This window comes from Sinocyclocheilus anshuiensis, unplaced genomic scaffold, assembly GCF_001515605.1.
Source record: "Sinocyclocheilus anshuiensis isolate Anshui unplaced genomic scaffold, SAMN03320099.WGS_v1.1 scaffold816, whole genome shotgun sequence".
NCBI lineage: Eukaryota > Metazoa > Chordata > Actinopteri > Cypriniformes > Cyprinidae > Sinocyclocheilus > Sinocyclocheilus anshuiensis.
Window position 1 is genome coordinate 1,070,397 of NW_015554154.1, and position 18,289 is coordinate 1,088,685.

Here is an 18,289-nt window from a genome sequence, read left to right on the forward strand (position 1 = left end):
GGGGCGCTCCACTGCAGCGCTGGCGCAGTGTTGCCAGATTGGGCGGTTTTGAATTTGATTGTGCGGGTAAAAACTGGCTTGGGCGGGTGGATATAAGTAAAAAAAAAGTTAAAGAGTGGGAGAGTGACTCAACTCTCAAAACGTGAATTATTGTGGAGTGAGATGACACAAAGGCTCTATCACTGCAACTCCGAAATCAGAGCACATTTGAATTAATCATAACCGAAACTAAATATGTCGGTTTATACGAACATGTCTTTTATCTTTTAAACGTCCAGATTGATAAATCCTTGAAAACTTGATTAGTTTTGACTGTGCAAAGTTGTGTATTATGATCTACAATATTAACTTAACAAGAGGCTTCCTCTAGTTCTGTGTACAATTATAGAGCGACACGAAGGTAAGCGCATTATTGTTGTTATTTTTTTAATTGTCGGATTATAATTAAGTATCAATGAATGACACAGTTTTGAGTTGACTGTCATGGTGTGTGCATGAACGAGTGGGAAATACCTGCTAATCACTTATATTGGGCACTTTTTGCATTTAACTGGATTATTCTGACTGCTGACATTGAAAATCATGCATGTGTTGTTTCGAGGGTATCGGTTAATTTCATGATTGCCGTTTTGACAGTGTCTGCTTGCATATTTTATTCATGTTCGGTAGCCTAATTCTCTTTAATGTAGGCTATTCGCCCCGATTTGATCCGTTTACCTGCGAAATTTATCTTATTTATAATTTATCTTATTTTCTCGTCAATATTTTTGTTTTAAGGAGTTAAAATGGCCCTTATCAACCTTGATTGACATATTCTATAACATTATTTTGACAGTTAGTTTGGGCGGGTTTTTGTGAGCTTTTGGGTTGGAAATCGTCCATCCAATCTGGCAACACTGGCGCTGGGCTCAATCACAACAAACCCCACCCGAGACAGAGAGAGAGAGCGCTTGTAGCTTTTATTGTGTGAGGAAATGATCTTAGAATGATGCTATCATTTGAATTTACTTTAAATCAAGTCTTGATCAGCAAACTAACAAAGCTTAGCACTGAACGCGTGCGGTTCTAAGAGTTATTCTTTCTAAGCGGTCATTGATGTTTAATATGCCATCAATCGTTATTAATTATCATTAGTAATTAGTATCCATACAAATGTTTACCAATTCACTATCCACTACCCTCGTGATATCATTTACACAAAGCCATTTCTTTCTGGCCTTGTTTTGAAGGATAATTTCGCTCAAATTAAGCATCATCTCACTGTACGATCAGATTCTCCATATATTACATAAGAGAGATTTTCGCTGTTTCCGTGAAACGTATAATCTTTTCTTCCTGATGCTGTTGGATGTACATGCTAGTTGTTACATGTTATATCATACATGCAAATGAGAACACATTAGCTGATGTCTTAATGTTGCCATAGGACAATAAAAAATAATATGAAATAAAATCAATACTACATTAGCACAGAAAATATGAGATACTTAATTCCCTTCTCTTGCAGATGGTGTTCTGGGCCAGACAACATGAGATGGCGTTTCTTAAGGCTATCAGGCAATAAACAGCTTCCAATGCCCCAGATAAAACTGGACATGTGGTTTGAATACGTGCAATTTGGATGAGATGCCTTTGGGATACTGAAAACAATTACCATGCAGCTAGTCTTGCTTCTCTATTAATCCAGGCAGATGTTTTCACATTATGATTTCTACAAAAAGACAAGCAGATGCAAGCTCCTACAGAATATCATTAGGAAACCTGATTTGCTCCACTGAAGATATCCTTCCCCTGAAAACATTTCAACTAGCATCAGATTTCTTTGTTGCTTCTTTTCTTCACGTTTGATTCAGAGCAACATGTAATATTGCTTTATATAAATGACTTTTTCACTACTGTGCATAAAAGTCAAAATGTAGCATGGGCAAAATGGGAAGTCATTCAAAAGGCATTTTTTAACAGGCAGTGTGTGAATTTCTCTGGAAAGATTTCTGTTCCTTTTCAGACTGCCAAATAAATTGAAATGTCAAAATCAGCTTAAAACGGCAGAAAAGACCCCTTTATTCTAATGGTGCTGAAGCAGGAAAATTCAAACGAGACGTTGGAGACCACACAGTGAGAAAGCCCACAAACATCAGTTCCTAATCTCACTCCTCTAGTTATCTCTCTCTTAAAAAAAAAAAAGCAGATTCAAGGCGTAAGAACAAAAAAGAGCTTTCTATTTGGCGGAGGGTTGACTACAGTGGAGAGATGGCTATGAGCCAACCTGTCTCCCAAATACATGGTTGTCAGCCAAAAAAGAAAGCTTCAATCTGTCTGTTCCACTGAGAGCCAGATGAGAGGCTTGCGAGGATTTCAATTCACATTTATAAACATAGCAAAACGTATCTAACATTTTATCATAGCATTTAAAACATGCATTTAATTTAGCTTATTTTGGCTTCTGTTGTTGTAATCGTCATTAAAAAACAAGAAAAATACCTAGTGTGCCCCACAAATATTAATACGAAAAGAACAGAATTAAACAAGATTTACAAACTTTGTACACATTTTGAATGTGTGAGTTTGTTAAGGAACAAACTAACTTAAATTAATAATTTATTAAGTCACTAAAGAAAATCTTTACTTCAGAAAAAAAGCCAAAGGCCAAGAATATAAAGCACACCATAACAGATTAAAAATTAATGGAACAAGTGGAATCGTACAATTCTTCTTGCAATGATCACAATAGCTTCAGTGTCAAAAATGAACAGCCTAAAGCGTCTCTGTTTACTAGATAATCTCTTGTTTGATAGCTAGGCTTGTTCTATCTCCACAAGAACCCCATCACAGTCTTTAGGGTGGAGGAACATCACAGGTTTGCCATGAGCTCCTATCCGTGGCTCTGGGGAGAGCAGTCTGATTTTCTTTTCCTTCAAATCAACTATTGCAGCATTAATATCATCCACCTGCAATTGAACAAGCAACACATAAATTATGGATACTGACACTAAACTATGAAACAAGTTCCAATATTTAGTGTGAAGACATTTGCAATAAGATTGATTCACAAGAAACCTAGTTTATGAATTTTCATTATTTTTCTTTACTATTAATATTATTGTTATTATCCCATTTAATGTTATTTGTATATTGGAATATTGAAAAAGCAAGAATTAACAGATAAAATAATATTTAATACTGTATCCTAGTATTTAATTTTTGGTAACAACTAAAAATGCAGAAGGTGTCTTATTTTTATCCATTTACTTTTAAAAATTAAAGTATAAAAACATTTAACCAAATTTTCTTAATATATATTGTGATTTATGACTTTCTATGAATGCTGTTCATAGACTTCAGTTCAGCATTCAACACAATCATCCCTCAACAGCTCATTCACAAACTGGTCCAGCTGGGGCTCAACACTTCGCTGTGCAACTGGCTGTTGGACTTTCTGACTGGAAGACCTCAGGCAGTTCGGGTCGGCAGCAACACAAAAACAGTATCAGAATCTTCACATTTTGTTTAATTAATATAATGAAAAAATTGAAAAAAGCAGCGCTGTCAAAATTACAGCAGAAATACTAAACATCTTAGCCAATATAGGGGGGCTTTAAATATTATGTTGGACAATAGGGGGCCTTTAGTTAAAAACGTTGAGAACTAGCACTGATCTAACCTAATCTTATCTTATCTTTACCTCGATACAGATATGATGCATCCCTCCAGCTTTGTTCTTCTGCAGGAATCCTGCAATAGGGCTTTTCTCTCCCAGAGGGTGCAGAAGCTCTAATTTGGTGTTTCCCAGTTCTACAAACACAGTGTACACGCCGTGCTCAGGGAGAGGCACGGTGGCGCTTACTTGAGCCCCCAGCACATCACGGTACAGTGCTGTGGCTTTCTCTAGGTCTGGTACTGCGATAGCCACATGATTCAGTCTGCCTAACTTCCATAATGACTGAGGGACACCTTGACCGACGGGTACAGTCTGAGACACTGCCCTCACTGAGGGCAAAGTGTGCCACGCACACCTCGAGAGACCTGTAACTACAAGAGAGATTTATGACTGCAGTATGGACGCATTAAATATAGAACAAAACTAATCTATAGGTGAATTTTATTAACAACAGCTGTCAAAGAGTAAGATACAGACAAGTGCAACGTGTGCAGTTAGAATAAAACAGCTCTAAATGTTGCAAACATTTAAAGGAAAAACATAGAGACACTAAAACAATATCGATTTACTACCGCTTACCTGCAACTTTCAGTAAAGAGGAAGCCATCTTTGTGGTCATCGCAAACAAACAAAACTTTATTTAATCAGCGCGAATCACGTGTTCGGTTAGGGTAATAGATGCATAATTTACCCATATAAAAATTTTCAGAATATTTACATTTTAAAAACAGAATTATGGTAGACTAAAAAACAGTAATTCGCAATATTAAGAAACACGGTTATATGGAACCTTCTATGTGGAACGCAACACAGTGCATTTTGTTTCCGGGGGTTGTATTTACAAAGCGTAACGTTACGCGGCAGAGACCCATGTGATCGCAGAGATGGCGACCGGGGATGGCAGCATGTTGGAGAGCTGCTTACAGTTACTAAACAGCGACACAGCACACCCGGATCTATTTCTCAGGTTAGATACACGTTAAGTGATTAAACGTTATGCTGTTTTGCTGAATGCCTTGTTAATTTAATATAGAGCACGTTAAACGAGCTGAAACGCGTGTCGGGCCACACATGTGCCAAAGTCTCACGTTGTGGTGGTGGTTACTAGTTTAGTATATGTGGCCTACCTTTCTCTTACATTTCTCTCATGTTGATTTCTATGGATGTTTTATTTATAGACTCTAAGTAAATATATATTATATATAATATAATATTACAAAGTGAAAGTGACGTGACATGTGGCCAAGTATGGTGACCCATACTAGGAATTAGTGCTCTGCATTTACCCATCCAAAGTGCACACACACAGCAGTGAACACACACACACCGTGAACACACACCCGGAGCAGTGGGCAGCCATTTATGCTGCGGCGCCCAGGGAGCAGTTGGGGGTTCGGTGCCTTGCTCAAGGGCACCTCAGTCGTGGTATTGAAGGTGGGAGAGAGCGCAGTACATTCACTCCCCCCACTACAATCCCTGCTGGTACGAGACTTGAACCCGCAACCTTAAGATTACGAGTTACGAGTCCGACTCTCTAACCATTAGGCCACGACTTCCCCACAAATAAATGCGTTTAAACGTTTCTCTGTTATGTTTTCAATCTTTATTCAGTGTCCAGGATGCTCTGGCAACAGACTTCAAATCACTTACCAAGACTCTTTATGATCTGCATAAAGCCCATGAGCCTGCAGACTGCAAAGGAAGCCCACTGGAGCAGCTGGTCATCGAAAACTTTGATGAGGAGCAGATCTGGCAGCAGCTGGAGCTTCAGAACGATGCATTACTGACACATTTTGAGGAGGCAGTTGAACAAGCTGTCACAGATGACACTATAACATTTTTTGATGATGATGATGATGATGATGAAGAGGAGGAGGAAGATGGTGATAATGGGGAAATTGCTAATAATTTAGAAGAAGAGAGTGCAGAGGAAGATGAGGATGATGATGATGAGGACAAAGAGGAGGAAATTAAGCAGAGGTTGAAACCATCTGCAAGCAATGAGGACGATGACTTCTCTGGTGAAGACTCGGATTTGGACTTTGATGTAGATAAATTTGAGGAAAAAACCAAACAGAAACAGTCAGCTGCCAAATTATCAAAGTCAAAATCTCATAGGACTCCATCAGAAGTAGATGACAGGTTTTTTAAACTGTCAGAAATGGAAGCTTTTTTGGATGACATGGATAGAAGAGAAGGAAAGGACAGCGTAGAGGACATAGACTACTTTCAGAATTTGCCATCTGATGATGACGAGGAACTAAGCTTTGATAAACCTGTAGCGCTCACAAAACAGGAAAAGGTAATGGTGTAACAGACTTTTCCTGAGCCTTGATTTATTTGTTCAAATATTTAAATTTGTTGCATCACCTTTATGGACCCCAGGGTGTAAAACTATGGGTCTAATATACAGATGCATGTAACAGGATTGTGTAACACAGAAGTATCAAAATCAGTATTCTGAATAATGTTTTATTTCAATATTTCTTACTTTGTACAAACATGAATTCAAACCGACACCTCATGAAACTCGGTGTCTTTTGTTTTACAGAAGAAAAGCTCCAGAGATATGAAATACAAAGATTTCTTTGCTCCAGTGGATGCAGAGCCAGAAGAGATGGATCCAGATGAAGAGAAGGAACCAGAATCTAGTGATGATTATGAGGGAGAAGAAGATGATGGCAATGAGCTGGAGGAGGAGGATGAAGATGATATGAATGAGGAGGATTTTGAGATGGATGAGTAAGTCATGAGGATACCTGCTGTCCTCTTTTGTCGTGTTTTAACAGAATATAATGCTACAGCATTTTCTTTTAACGATCTAATGCATTTCACATCTTAATTTAGGGATGACACAGGTGATGGAGCAAGAAATGCTTTACGCAAGGTGACCTTTGACCTCCCTGACGATGACAGTGAGGGGGAGGATGTGGAAGATATTCTAGGTGGAAAAGCCAAAAACGTGCCTAAACCGGAGTCCAAGTCATCCTTTGAAAAGAGACAGGAAAAGGTTTGTCTTTGTACTTCGTAATCTTTATTTGTGATCTTTAACTGAAAAAAGTATTTAATCAAAATCTGCATATTTAATTATTTCAGTTTTGGTTTTTATTTGTGTCCAGTTAGTAATTTTAGTGCTTCAGCTTTATCATTTTCATTTAGCTTTTCATGTATTATGTATGCTTCATTTCAGCTTTATTTCAGTTAACGTTTTAGTTGACAATACTAACCCTGATTTGATATGAATTTAAACAGATGGCAAAAAAGATTGAAGAACTGGAGAACGCTGCATTGTCCGAGAAGCCGTGGCAGCTGACAGGAGAGGTGAGCGCTCAGACTCGACCGGAGAACAGCATGCTGGAAGAGGATGTGGCGTTTGACCAGGCCTCTAGGATGGGTGAGAGCGTCACGCTGATTGTCACAGCAAAAGACTTGATGTCTTGAAAGTCTTTATCGATTTGTTCATCACTTTGTTTCTCTCCTCCACAGCTCCAGCCATCACAGAAGAAACTACCTTACAGCTTGAGGAGATTATCAAACAGAGAATCAAAGATCAGGTTCGTTTAAACCTCATGTTCTGTGTTTAATGTTCATGGACCTAATTTGATGCCATCTTTGTTTGGAAGAGATAAAGGCAAGTGAAGTGGCTTTAAATCATTTCTTAATCCATTTTGTGCAAATTGTCCATTGAATTGAATACCACAGTTTACTTGGGAATGTTTTTATGAATGATTGTCAGCTTGTTTTCATAAATATGACCCAGTGTACTTCACTTTTTTTGTTGTTTTATGGTTGTGGTTGTGCTTCAGGTGTGGGATGATGTGGTAAGGAAGGAGAAGCCTAAAGAGGAGGTGTTTGAATATAAGAAGAGACTCACTCTGGACCACGAGAAGAGCAAACTGAGTCTGGCTGAGGTTTATGAGCAGGAGTATATCAAACAGACACAGGTGAGTCCTGTCTCGCATTTCACCTCCTGCTCATTCTTATGTACAGTTATAAAACCTATTTGGGTTGTAATTTGAATGAAGTCTAAAATTGTGTTTAATGTATATAAAAATGTGAGTTACATAGTACACAACCATTCAAAAGTTTGGAATGATTAAGAGCTTTTTTTGAAAGAAGTCTCTTATATTTACCAAGGCTGTGTTTATTTAATCTAAAAAAAAAAAAAAAATACTATTAAAATTTAAAAGAACTGATTTATATTTGATTGAAAATGTAATTTAATACATTATATAGTATAGTATATATATAGTATTCTGTCAATATAGTAACCATAAAAAGTATTTCAACACTGAAGTCACACATTCAAATGTCAATTTTGTTGCATTAGATGCAAAATATCAAAACATCTGGCATTGGTTGAGCCACTTTTTTGATTATTTTTTAAAACTCTTTTCATGGATGTATGAAGTCAGTTCCTGTCACATTAACAAATGAACATGTTTCACAATGTTTACCAACCAGAATTTTTTTTTTTTTAAATATATCTTCATATATTAAAACCTAACAAGCTTAGTTTTGGGGAATGTTAGGTCTAAAAACTAAAAAGTATGCCTGTGCTGTATTTCTTTAAAAGAAATGTTACTTGTTTTGAATTTGGGATGCACAATCTGTGATACATGTTACATAAAATTGTATTAATTATTATTAAGTATTTTAATGATTTTATTATTTCTTGTGTATAAAATACTTTTTGGGGCTGCTGTAATGTTCAGTAAATGCATCCAATGAAAAAATACAAGTTATATATTTATTAATTAACATTTTGTGATTATTTATGTTTGCTAATAGTGTTTACTAAATGAATAAATTTATATACTCATTTAAAATTTAAATTATTCCTATGATGGCGAAACTGACTTTTCAATATCCATTACGCCGGTCTTCAGCATCACATGATCCTTCAGAAATTATTCTAATATGCTGATCAAGAAATATTTCTTATTATCAATGTTGAAAAATATTGTTGTGGAAAATATAATTTTTTTAAGGATTCTTTGATGAATAGAAAGTTCAAAAGAACAGCATTTAATTGAATTAGAAACCTTTTTTTAACATTATAAATGGCTTCCCTGGCACTTTTGATCAAATGAATACATCCTTGTGGAAGAAGTATTAACTTCTTTTAAAAAAAAGAAAAAGTCTTACTGACCCTAAACTTTTATATTGTATTATATTATATTTTTTGTGGGCTTCAGGAAAAGAAGGAAGAGGAAGAGAACCCAGCGCATATAGAAATCCAGAAACTTATGGACACACTCTTCCTTAAACTGGATGCGCTATCAAACTTCCACTTCACACCAAAACCAGTGAGTAAAATAGTCCTTGTAGCTTGAGCCAGCTATAGTGTCTTCCTGCATGTGTGACGAGAAAAACAAACAAAACTGATACCTAAAGAAATGTTCAAAAACCTTTCAATTTAGCTGTTCATTGAAACAGCTGATGTAAATCTGGAAACATGGAGTTATATTGGCCTAAACATGTAAAATGGATTTCTGATCTGTCTCTGTTTAGCATATTCCTGAGGTGAAAGTGGTTTCCAACTTACCTTCTATAACTATGGAGGAAGTGGCTCCAGTCAACGCCAGTGACGCCACACTTCTGGCTCCAGAGGAGATTAAGGTTTGTGTGGCCTGCTCGCATCAATTCATGTTGATCAGAAAACCTCACTTTTAAGTGTTTAGGAAAGAGTTTGCTTTGTAGTTTTTGAGTGAAACATTTACACAAGTTAGATCTCAGAATCTTCATGAGATGTCGATGCAGTTTTATTTTCCCTTATCTCAGGAGAAGAATAAGGCAGGAGACGTACTCGGAGACACAGAGAAAACCACTACAGATAAGAAACGAGAGAGACGCAAGAAGAAGAAACTGAAGCGTCTGAAGATTCAAGAGCGGGAGAAGAGACAGAAAGTCAAAGAGGTGATGAAAGGAGGAGACAAGAAGAAGAGTAAAGCTGAGGTTGAACAGACTCTCAAGAAACTTACTAAAGGAGGAAAAGCCAAAATACTCACGGTCAGTAACAAAGTCAAATGCAGCATTAATGAATACAATTAAGTTATTGTGTTTTTGTTTAGGTGTATAACTTTTTTTTCTTTTCCTCCTGTACATTCTGACAGAATGATGGCATGGATAAGGCCCTGCGTTCCTCTCAAGCCTTCTTCTCCCAGTTACAAGACCATGTCAAGAGCCAAATCAAGGGCTCAAAGGGCCAGACGGCAAAGAAGAAGAAACAAAAAGAGATTTCTGTAAACAAGCTTAAGTTGTAATGTTGACTTGTGTCAAAAGCAGTATGTACAGTTGTTAGTTTTAAGAGAAATCTAATTGTTGTATCCTGTCATTTTTTTATTAAAATACAGCTTTCTTTTTCCTGTACATTTGAGTCTTGGGAGTTTTATCTGTATATTTTTGGACTATATTAAACTTAGTCTCACTATTAAATCTTTAAACAATAAAAAATATTTTTCACTCTTACTATAAATATTGCTTGTGAAGAGATAGAAAGCTCTTTTACAGATCACCTCAGAGAACTGGGAGTGATATATTATTAAATCAGTCTTTCATTAAAATCACCAGTACACAGTATTCTGTCAATATAGTAACCATAAAAAGTATTTCAACACAAGTCAGACATTAAAATGTCAATTTTGTTGCATTAGATGCAAAATATCAAAACATCTGGCATTGGTTGAGCCACTTTTTTGATTATTTTTTAAAACTCTTTTCATGGATGTATGAAGTCAGTTCCTGTCACATTAACAAATGAACATGTTCCACAATGTTTGCCAACCAGATTTTTTTTTTTTATATATATCTTCATATATTAAAACCTAATGAGCTTAATTTTGGGGAATGTTAGGTCTAAAAACTAAAAAGTATGCCTGTGCTGTATTTCTTTAAAAGAAATGTTACTTGTTTTGAATTTGGGATGCACAATCTGTGATACAGGTTACATAAAATTTAATTAAGTATTTTAATGATTTTATTATTTCCTGTGTATAAAATACTTTTTGGGGCTGCTGTAATTTTCAATAAATGCATCCAATTAAAAAATACAAGTTATATATTTATTACCATTTTGTGATTATGTTTACTAAATGAATAAATGTATATACTCATGTTCAGTTAGTCATAGCACTAAGTGGACAGAAGAGGGCATTACTGTCGACTTTAGTGCTTTGTAATGTTTCCTTTCTTTGGTTACAGCTAGTTTCAGCTGAACTTGTGTTCTGAGAACATTAACCAATTAGATTAAAGAAAGCTTTTACTGATTTCTAAACTCGTAAAACTATTAGAAAGTAATATTTAATGTCTTAAAGAACAAAAAAGGCAGGTTTCCATTCAAACGTGGCAATTCTTTTTATTTGCATGAAAATCTGAAGAGCCAAATTTTGCATATTGCCACACAAGGCTCCCCCTGAGCTCACAAACAAAAACTAAAATTAAGAACCTTTACACAGACGCAACTTACTAACCAATTATATCTAAACAACTTCCACACCGAGCTTTGGAATTAGTCAGAGCTGTTCCATTCACACACCAGAGGGAAAACTCCTGTGATGTGTTTTGTAGCTTTTTAATATCCAGAGTGAAAAAAAAATGAACAGGTACACTGCAATCAGGGCCCACAACAAGGCACAGAAGATTTGTAAAATATCCCTGTTTTAGTTTCTTTGCATAACTGAATAAATATCAGTGCTGTTTGACAAATCAAACTGTGCCATTAGAAAAAAACACAGTTTTCATACTCCAGACAGCATTAGTGGTAAACTACACACATACTGTGCATTACTTCAGACTAGTTAAAGAGTATCAAGGGAAAAGGGTAAGTACCAGTTCTAGGAAAAACAAGTAAAAGAATATAAATTGGAAGAAAAAAAAACAAAATACAGTCCCCAACCATAATAAAAATCGGTTACATATCAAAAAAGGCTACATATCAAACCAAGACGTCACTGTCACACTAGTAAAGTAACTCCAAATAAAAGCAAAAGTTCACAGGTGCACTAGCACATCTTTCTCAAATGATAATGTCTAATCTGACGCTCAGATGCTGTTTGAGACACTGACTGCAATGCAAGTCAAATCAACCAGCTGATTGGCATGAGCAGCTGTCAGTCACCTTCAAACAGCCATGCTGTGCTTCAGAAAGCGACGGGACTCACAGACCGGAATCCAGCCAGCCTGAGAGGCACCCATATGTGCACAGTTATTGCCTGCTATAAGGGTTTAAACTGATAAACCCTGTCAATTCCTTTATCAAGTTTCACAATTTTGGTTATTGATTTTAATACAGCTAACTACGGTTAGACCTTACCAGAAGGTTTCAAGAAATCTTAAACTATTTTAGGATTAAAAGATAAAATATATGCACATTTTATACCATAGATTTAAGTTATAGTTCTACAAAAACACTATATAATAAAGTTTAATTTGTCACATCAATTAATGCATTAGGTGTCAAGAACCAGGTTAATGTTATTTCTACATATACTGTAATTTTAAAGTTTGTATAAATGAATATTAGTAAACGCATAATGAATAAATGATGATAAAAAGAAATGCATTTTGAGAATCAAATCAGCATATCAGAATGATTTCTGAAGGATCGTGTGATACTGACGACTGAAATAATGACTGCTGAAAATTCACCTCTGCTGTCATAAGAGTAAACATTAAAATAGAAAACTTACTGACCCTAAACCTCTGAATGGTAGTGTGTATTCACATGGAAATGTAACATTAGCTGTAAAAATTGTTTATTGTTAGTTCATGATCCCTAATGCATTACCTAATGTTAACAAATTGAACCTTAATATAAAGTGTTACCAGTTCTACTTCCTTTCCAACTAATGCCACAAGCTCCACACAAAAATCCACCAAATCTTTTAACACCAGGAGAAAAGTCCACACAGGCAGTGTACAACTGATCCAAACAATCCTAAGTCAGAAAGATGTGCGATTGGAGCTTTATATTCAATCATGTGCAAAAACAAACCCTCATTGACTGACAACGCTCAACAGACTGAATAAAAATGTCCAGGTAACTGTCAGTACCACAAGCCTGCACATTCCAAATGAGACCTAAATACAAGTGAAAAGATCTTCCTGTTTGTTTGACCTCACAGTCCTATCAGTCCACAGTCTGCCCTCAAATCGTCTCATTAGCCAGTGTCTCCGTAGAGAGCCAGATCTTGGCTCCGTTGAGTAGCTTGCTAAGAGGAGTCCCCAGGACGCCGGGGCGACACAGATTGCCCACAGGAGAGAAAGGGAACGAGGAGCTGAGGTACTCTGGAGGAGCAGGGGACTGGTGAGGAGTCGGAGTCGCCTTAAAGTACATTTTGCTGTGCTCCGCGTGCAGGTTGTTAGGAGTACCCGCTGCTCCTTGGTACTGCCTCAACTGGTTCTGGAGCATTTCAATCTCGTCTGTGAGCACTGAGAGCTTGTGAAAGGCGGTGATGGGCCCGCCCTGAGGAATCTGTGCCTCGGGAACCCAGCGCAGGAAGTAGAGCTTCCAGACAGAGAGGTGAGATGGGAGGAGCTGGGGGAGCAGCAGGCCCTGTAGGTCGACAGGACGAGAGAAAAAGTCCCGAATGAAGCGTTCCGATGGGGTCTCCTGCTGCTCCCGCACCTGAGACAAATCAGAACGGAGACGCAGCACGAGGGAGTTCCGGCGCGCCAGGGTGTCGTTCGGTCCGAGCGAGCCGTTTCTCAAAGCAGAGGGCAGACCCCGCAGTGTGGAGCTGTAGTTTTTCTGAGGAAGAAGCCAAAAATAAATAATAAATATCATTATCTTTCAGGACTCTGAACCGGTTCAAGGAACGAAAACCGAGAAACGAATGAAATTTTGATTTCCGAGAAACGAAAGAAATCAACAGTTTCATTTAACAGTTCTGAACAGAATCGAACATTTAAAATGGCCATTAACCGGTTAATAACGTTATTTTATCGTTCCATTAGATATTTGAATTTTGCAGTTAACCAATCATGAATTTAAGTAGTACGGCCAAGGAAAATGTAACGTTGACGCATCCAACGAGTAAAATGCCCACGCTAAGCTTTAAATTCATCATAGCTAAGTGGCAATGGCAGCCTACCGATTTAGGCTGTTTTTTTTCTCTCAGAACCTAATTTTATACGAGTAGCATTTTTTTTAATCATGCAGCAAGCATTTTTAAATATCTCGAAAAAAATACTTTAATGTCTTTAAAGCGTTGACAGTTTTTTCTTTCGTTTAATACATTTGGCCAAAATCTAGAAAAGATGATGCTGTATTGGCTGTGTCTAAGCGCAAGATACCAGATCAAGACCTTTGTTTTTTCTTTTTGATTAAAGTAAACACTGAACTTTAATATTATTATTATTATAGGCAAAGAAAACGTTATTTCTACTCAAACCGGTTTCGGAACAGTAATAATACAGAGGAATGCAGGAACAGAAATGTTTAAATACCGTTTCTGCTCAAGGTGTACCGCTTAAATTTTTTTTGTTTTTAAGCCCCGTTATCTTTTGCTGTTGACCGGTATTACCTTAGAGACAACAAAGTCTACTGTATACAGACTAGCAGAGATAAAGAGCTCACCTTGCTGCGCCTGTGTGTGAATGTCTTCACAGTGCCGTTCTGCACACAGGTGGCGATCTTGCCCACGTACAGGGGATTATTAAAGAGAGTCTGGTCTTTAAGACTGAACTGTTGAGACCAGTCCCATACTGGAGGAAAGCGCAGAGCCTGGTCCTGCCCCAGGTGAATACTCTTACTGCTTGCAAAATCCTGAAGAGATAAGAGAGAAAGAGGCAAACAGACATAGAAAGGGAGAAGTCAACTAAACGAGGTAAAAAAAAAAAAACTAAATAAATGCACTGAAAAAAATTAGTGATTTGATATGATATTACAATAACCTACTGTAAGATAGTGGCTTTACATGGGTTGGACAAAATAATGTGAACATTTGGGAGATATCTCTTTCAATATTGCTTTGGCTATAAACAGCCTACAATTAGGACTAATTAATTATTTAAGCAAGAACTGACGACTGTTAATAATAAACAATTATGAAAAAAAATTAAGAATACATACAAATATTTTTTTAAATATACTGAAAAAGCACACTTCTGTTGTCACTTTGTCACACTGAAGACTGGAGTAATGGCTGCTGAAAAATTCCACTTTGCCATCACAGGAATAAATTACATTTCAAAACAGATAAATATAGAAATTAACTTATTATTATTTTAAATCCCTATAATATTTCACAGTAATCACAGTTTTTTATGATTTTTTTATCAAATAAATGCAGCCTTTGTGAGGATAAAAGATGTTTTTCAAAAATATTTAAAAATCATACTGACCCCAAACGTTCGAATGCTAGTGTATACATTTATATTTATAATTAAATATAAATTTAAATGTATACATTTATAATTATATATAGTATATTAGCTTAACTAAATAAACCGACAAGCATGCAAACCTTCTGTGCTCTGCTATTTAATTTTAGGACTGTTTACACCAAGGACGATAACTATAACAATAACTATCAAGTTTTAATAATCATTAATATAACAACTAATTAAACAAACTTAAATTAAAGGGGTCATACGGTACGATTTCAATTTTTCCTTTCTCTTTGGAGTGTTACAAGCTCTTAGTCATTTTTCCGATCACAAATACAGACATGGTTTTATGTTTACGCGGCGTGGCGCGATGCAACGCAATGCGTAAAAAGACAGTATAAGTCATTATAATCCGTAATTATGTCCCCACTGGATGCAACGAATGCCTCGTTTATAATGGGTTTTAATGTTTTTGTCTCGTCGCTCTGGCCGGACAGGGCATCACAGTATGGTAGGGGCGTAACATTTCCGTCACACGCTTGAGGTATTAGGCCAATCACAACACACTGGATAACTGGCCAATCACAGCACACCTCGCTTTTCAGACCGATGAGCTTTGTAAAAATCGACGCGTTTCAGAAAGGCGGGGCATAGAGGAGAAACAATAATGTACAGTATGTGGAAAATAATGTTTTTTTTTAACCTTAAACCATAAACACAAACACATTTCATTACACCAAATACACAAAATAATGTTCTTTTTAGCAGCATCATATGACCCCTTTAAAATTTGTCAAAAAGCATCTAACCCTGCTGTGCTCTGCTCTTTGTCGGGGGCAGTTAAAGAGGAAGGTGCTGAAGACGGGGACCCACATACTGTCCCCCAGCACTGTCAGGTACACCTCAGTGAACTCAAAGGCTGCTGGGTACTGACTCCACAGCTGCCACACACAGTCCAGGAACAGCAGGAACACAGGAGACTGCAGAAAGAAACAACATTAACAATAGAAAAAAAAGAATAATATGAATATGAATAACATATATATATATATATATGTGTGTATACATGTATAAATGAACAAACAAGATCCTTTAATCCAACTGCTATAAGCTGTACTACCTCCTCTTTGTCGTTCTTCTTCAGATGGTTGCAGCGGTCGAGGAACCGATGGCCAGCCATTATCCATTCCTTCTGGATCAGTCCCTGGAAGCCGTGCAGACTCCTGCAGTGAGGATCGCACATCAACTGCACCAGACAGGAAATCACACAACTCAGGTCCCGATCCTCTTTCTCTGTACACACACATATACAGAATGAAGAAGATCATTAATCACTTCACATAAGATTTACAAGATATTACATTTGAGATATTAGATTTCTCTATAACAGACAGCAGAACAATTAAAGGAATAGTTCATTCAAAAATCTGCTGAAAATGTACTCACCCTCAGGCCATCCAAGATATAGTAAATTTTCTGAATTTATTTATTTATTTTGGGTGGGGGATGAACTATTCCTTTAAAGGAATATTTATTTGTAAAAGGGCTTTTTTACCTAGGAGTGCGACAGACACATGTCTGCTCTCCAGCATATAGACTACCTCTACTGCATGCCGAAGAAATGTCCTGTAAAAAATGCATACAACACAGATCTTAAAAGTGTACACAGCATCAACATCTATAGACAGATTTGTTGAGACCTAAATAAACACCTGAGAATGCACAAACTGAAATGCCTGTTGCCAACATTTCTGGCACAAGCGGAGACATCAAATATGCTGTTTGGTGACTACTGAGTGTTTCTCAATCATACCTGACATACTCCATCCATCTTGAGCTCTCTAAGGATGACAGCCACTTCTCTTCAGACTCCTCAAAGGAATCTACATATGCATATAAATACAGAGGCAAGCATAAGATGCTTTAGAGCCAATGTCATTTCCACCTGGTATCAAGACGCTTTTTAAATGCGCCTCCTGTGTGACCACTTGTGCTCAAATTTCATCTAGACCCTGTCCTCTTATTTTGTCACACTGTAGACTGTACAGGAGCACCAAGTGAAGCACACAAACATGACTGAACGAATGAAGCCATTACTCTGCTTATAAGTAAGTGGGAAAGGAATCAAATGGAAATAATAAACATGTCAATTGTGATTGTAGTATGTATTGGCACAACATATTGACACTATGAAAGCAATCATTTTATACCCTGTTTACACCTGTATTTAACATTGTTTACTTGTGACAGGATGGTGTAAAGAGGGTCAAAGTGAATAAAGCAATAAACAGATGACTTACCACGAGTCAGCTTAGATAATTTGGATAATTTTACAGATTTTAATTCTCAGAGTAAGAGTATCAAGTGTTTAAAAACTGTATTTGCAACTAACCTGTTCTTAATGGCACCAGGAGGCACTGTGTGGGTTTCTTGGAATAACCAAAAATATTCCTGGCCCTAACCGGAGCCCAGACTTAAGCTAAATAATTAACATGAATAAGCCTGGTAAGGATTTCCTTAAGGAGTTAAAGTCTTATTTAACTGAGTGTGTACCGCAATCATCCCTTTCTCCAGCAGGCTATTGATTACCTATAACACAAATCTGCCTCAGTTTCAGCAGAGCAGCCTGAATATCCTGGATGTTTGGGAGGTTTTTGTCCAAATCTGACTTGAAGACATCACTGCGGAGGGGGTGGCTCTTAGTGATGGCACTGGAAATCCTGCAGAAACACAGAGGATTTAACCACATTTTCTGAAAATGACTGCCTGTATTGTTGTAACCTGAGCAGATCTAGCAACCCTACTGAGTTTATGTTGCCAAATGATTTGAGATGAGCAGACAAGCACAATCACAACATTTGATACAATTTCCAAAGCCATTAAATAATATTTGGGAAAATAACTGTTTATAGAGTATATTATCAGCTAAAGTGAATCTACTTTCCCACAACAGAACGATTACTGCTTCATTTCACCTTAAATCTGTGGTCAAACCAAATCTCTTAATTAGACTGCAATTCTTTTTCTTACCGCTGCTCCACCTTTCTCTGCTGCTGCGGGTCACTGATGTTAGACATGCGGACCAAAGCGCTCCCACTGGAGTGATTCCAGCACCACAACTACAAAGCAAAGTTCATACACATATGTGACCCTGGACCACAAAACCAGTCTTAAGTCGCTGGGGTATATTTGTAGCAATAGCCAAAAATACATTGTATGGGTCAAAATTATTGATTTTTCTTTTATGCCAAAAATCATTAGGATATTAAGTAAAGATCATGTTCCGTGAAGATATTTTGT

The 18,289-nt window shown here is 37.0% G+C and overlaps 3 protein-coding genes and 1 long non-coding RNA gene across 8 annotated transcripts in view; 2 read left to right on the forward strand and 2 right to left on the reverse strand.

Moving 5' to 3' along the window:
* The first annotated feature begins 932 nt into the window (after positions 1–932).
* LOC107670765 (uncharacterized) lies at positions 933–2,637 on the forward strand. The gene is made up of 2 exons (XR_001632119.1): positions 933–966; positions 1,508–2,637. It is a non-coding gene; the product is annotated as an uncharacterized LOC107670765 (long non-coding RNA).
* LOC107670763 (methylmalonyl-CoA epimerase, mitochondrial-like) lies at positions 2,630–5,371 on the reverse strand. 4 transcript variants are annotated; one of them, XM_016463520.1, is made up of 3 exons: positions 5,309–5,371; positions 3,683–4,023; positions 2,630–2,948 (listed from the first exon to the last, which is right to left on the reverse strand). In XM_016463520.1, exons 1-3 carry the CDS (start codon positions 5,337–5,339, stop codon positions 2,796–2,798), a joined length of 525 nt encoding a protein of 174 aa, XP_016319006.1. In that variant the 5' UTR covers positions 5,340–5,371; the 3' UTR covers positions 2,630–2,795. The 4 variants fall into 4 exon arrangements, with proteins under 4 accessions (XP_016319006.1, XP_016319005.1, XP_016319004.1 ...); XM_016463519.1 differs by having other exon boundaries at positions 2,632–2,948; positions 3,683–4,029; XM_016463518.1 differs by lacking the exon at positions 5,309–5,371 and adding an exon at positions 4,238–4,399 and having other exon boundaries at positions 2,634–2,948.
* Positions 4,482–10,030, forward strand: LOC107670762 (U3 small nucleolar ribonucleoprotein protein MPP10-like). The gene is made up of 11 exons (XM_016463516.1): positions 4,482–4,625; positions 5,270–5,960; positions 6,210–6,400; positions 6,506–6,668; positions 6,911–7,052; positions 7,145–7,212; positions 7,465–7,602; positions 8,857–8,967; positions 9,173–9,280; positions 9,443–9,670; positions 9,775–10,030. The coding sequence occupies exons 1-11, from the start codon at positions 4,543–4,545 to the stop codon at positions 9,922–9,924; spliced, it is 2,073 nt and encodes a 690-aa protein (XP_016319002.1). The 5' UTR covers positions 4,482–4,542; the 3' UTR covers positions 9,925–10,030.
* A 2,288-nt stretch (positions 10,031–12,318) lies between these two features.
* mtmr10 (myotubularin related protein 10) overlaps positions 12,319–18,289 on the reverse strand; it is a 25,998-nt gene continuing 20,027 nt past the window's right edge. The window contains exons 9-17 of one of the 2 annotated variants that reach the window (XM_016463461.1): positions 18,020–18,108; positions 17,579–17,709; positions 16,803–16,872; positions 16,545–16,615; positions 16,110–16,282; positions 15,799–15,969; positions 14,238–14,426; positions 12,804–13,409; positions 12,319–12,766 (exon numbers count right to left, since the gene is read on the reverse strand). In XM_016463461.1, coding sequence (XP_016318947.1) covers positions 12,807–13,409; positions 14,238–14,426; positions 15,799–15,969; positions 16,110–16,282; positions 16,545–16,615; positions 16,803–16,872; positions 17,579–17,709; positions 18,020–18,108 — 1,497 coding nt within the window. In that variant the 3' untranslated portion in view covers positions 12,319–12,766; positions 12,804–12,806. Of the gene's footprint in view, positions 13,410–14,237; positions 14,427–15,798; positions 15,970–16,109; positions 16,283–16,544; positions 16,616–16,802; positions 16,873–17,578; positions 17,710–18,019; positions 18,109–18,289 lie in introns of both variants that reach the window. The other variant, XM_016463460.1, reaches the window with a different exon arrangement.

Bases quoted from the DNA above. Each gene is read 5' to 3' on its own strand.
- LOC107670763 (XM_016463517.1), bottom strand. From the start codon at position 4,277: ATGACCACAAAGATGGCTTCCTCTTTACTGAAAGTTGCAG. The intron at 4,030-4,237 runs GTAAGCGGTAGT...TCTCTCTTGTAG, and splicing joins CTCTTTACTGAAAGTTGCAG to TTACAGGTCTCTCGAGGTGT. The intron at 2,949-3,682 runs GTAAAGATAAGA...GTTCAATTGCAG, and splicing joins TGCATCATATCTGTATCGAG to GTGGATGATATTAATGCTGC.
- LOC107670762 (XM_016463516.1), top strand. From the start codon at position 4,543: ATGGCGACCGGGGATGGCAGCATGTTGGAGAGCTGCTTACAGTTACTA. The intron at 7,053-7,144 runs GTGAGAGCGTCA...TCTCCTCCACAG, and splicing joins TGACCAGGCCTCTAGGATGG to CTCCAGCCATCACAGAAGAA. The intron at 9,281-9,442 runs GTTTGTGTGGCC...CCCTTATCTCAG, and splicing joins TGGCTCCAGAGGAGATTAAG to GAGAAGAATAAGGCAGGAGA.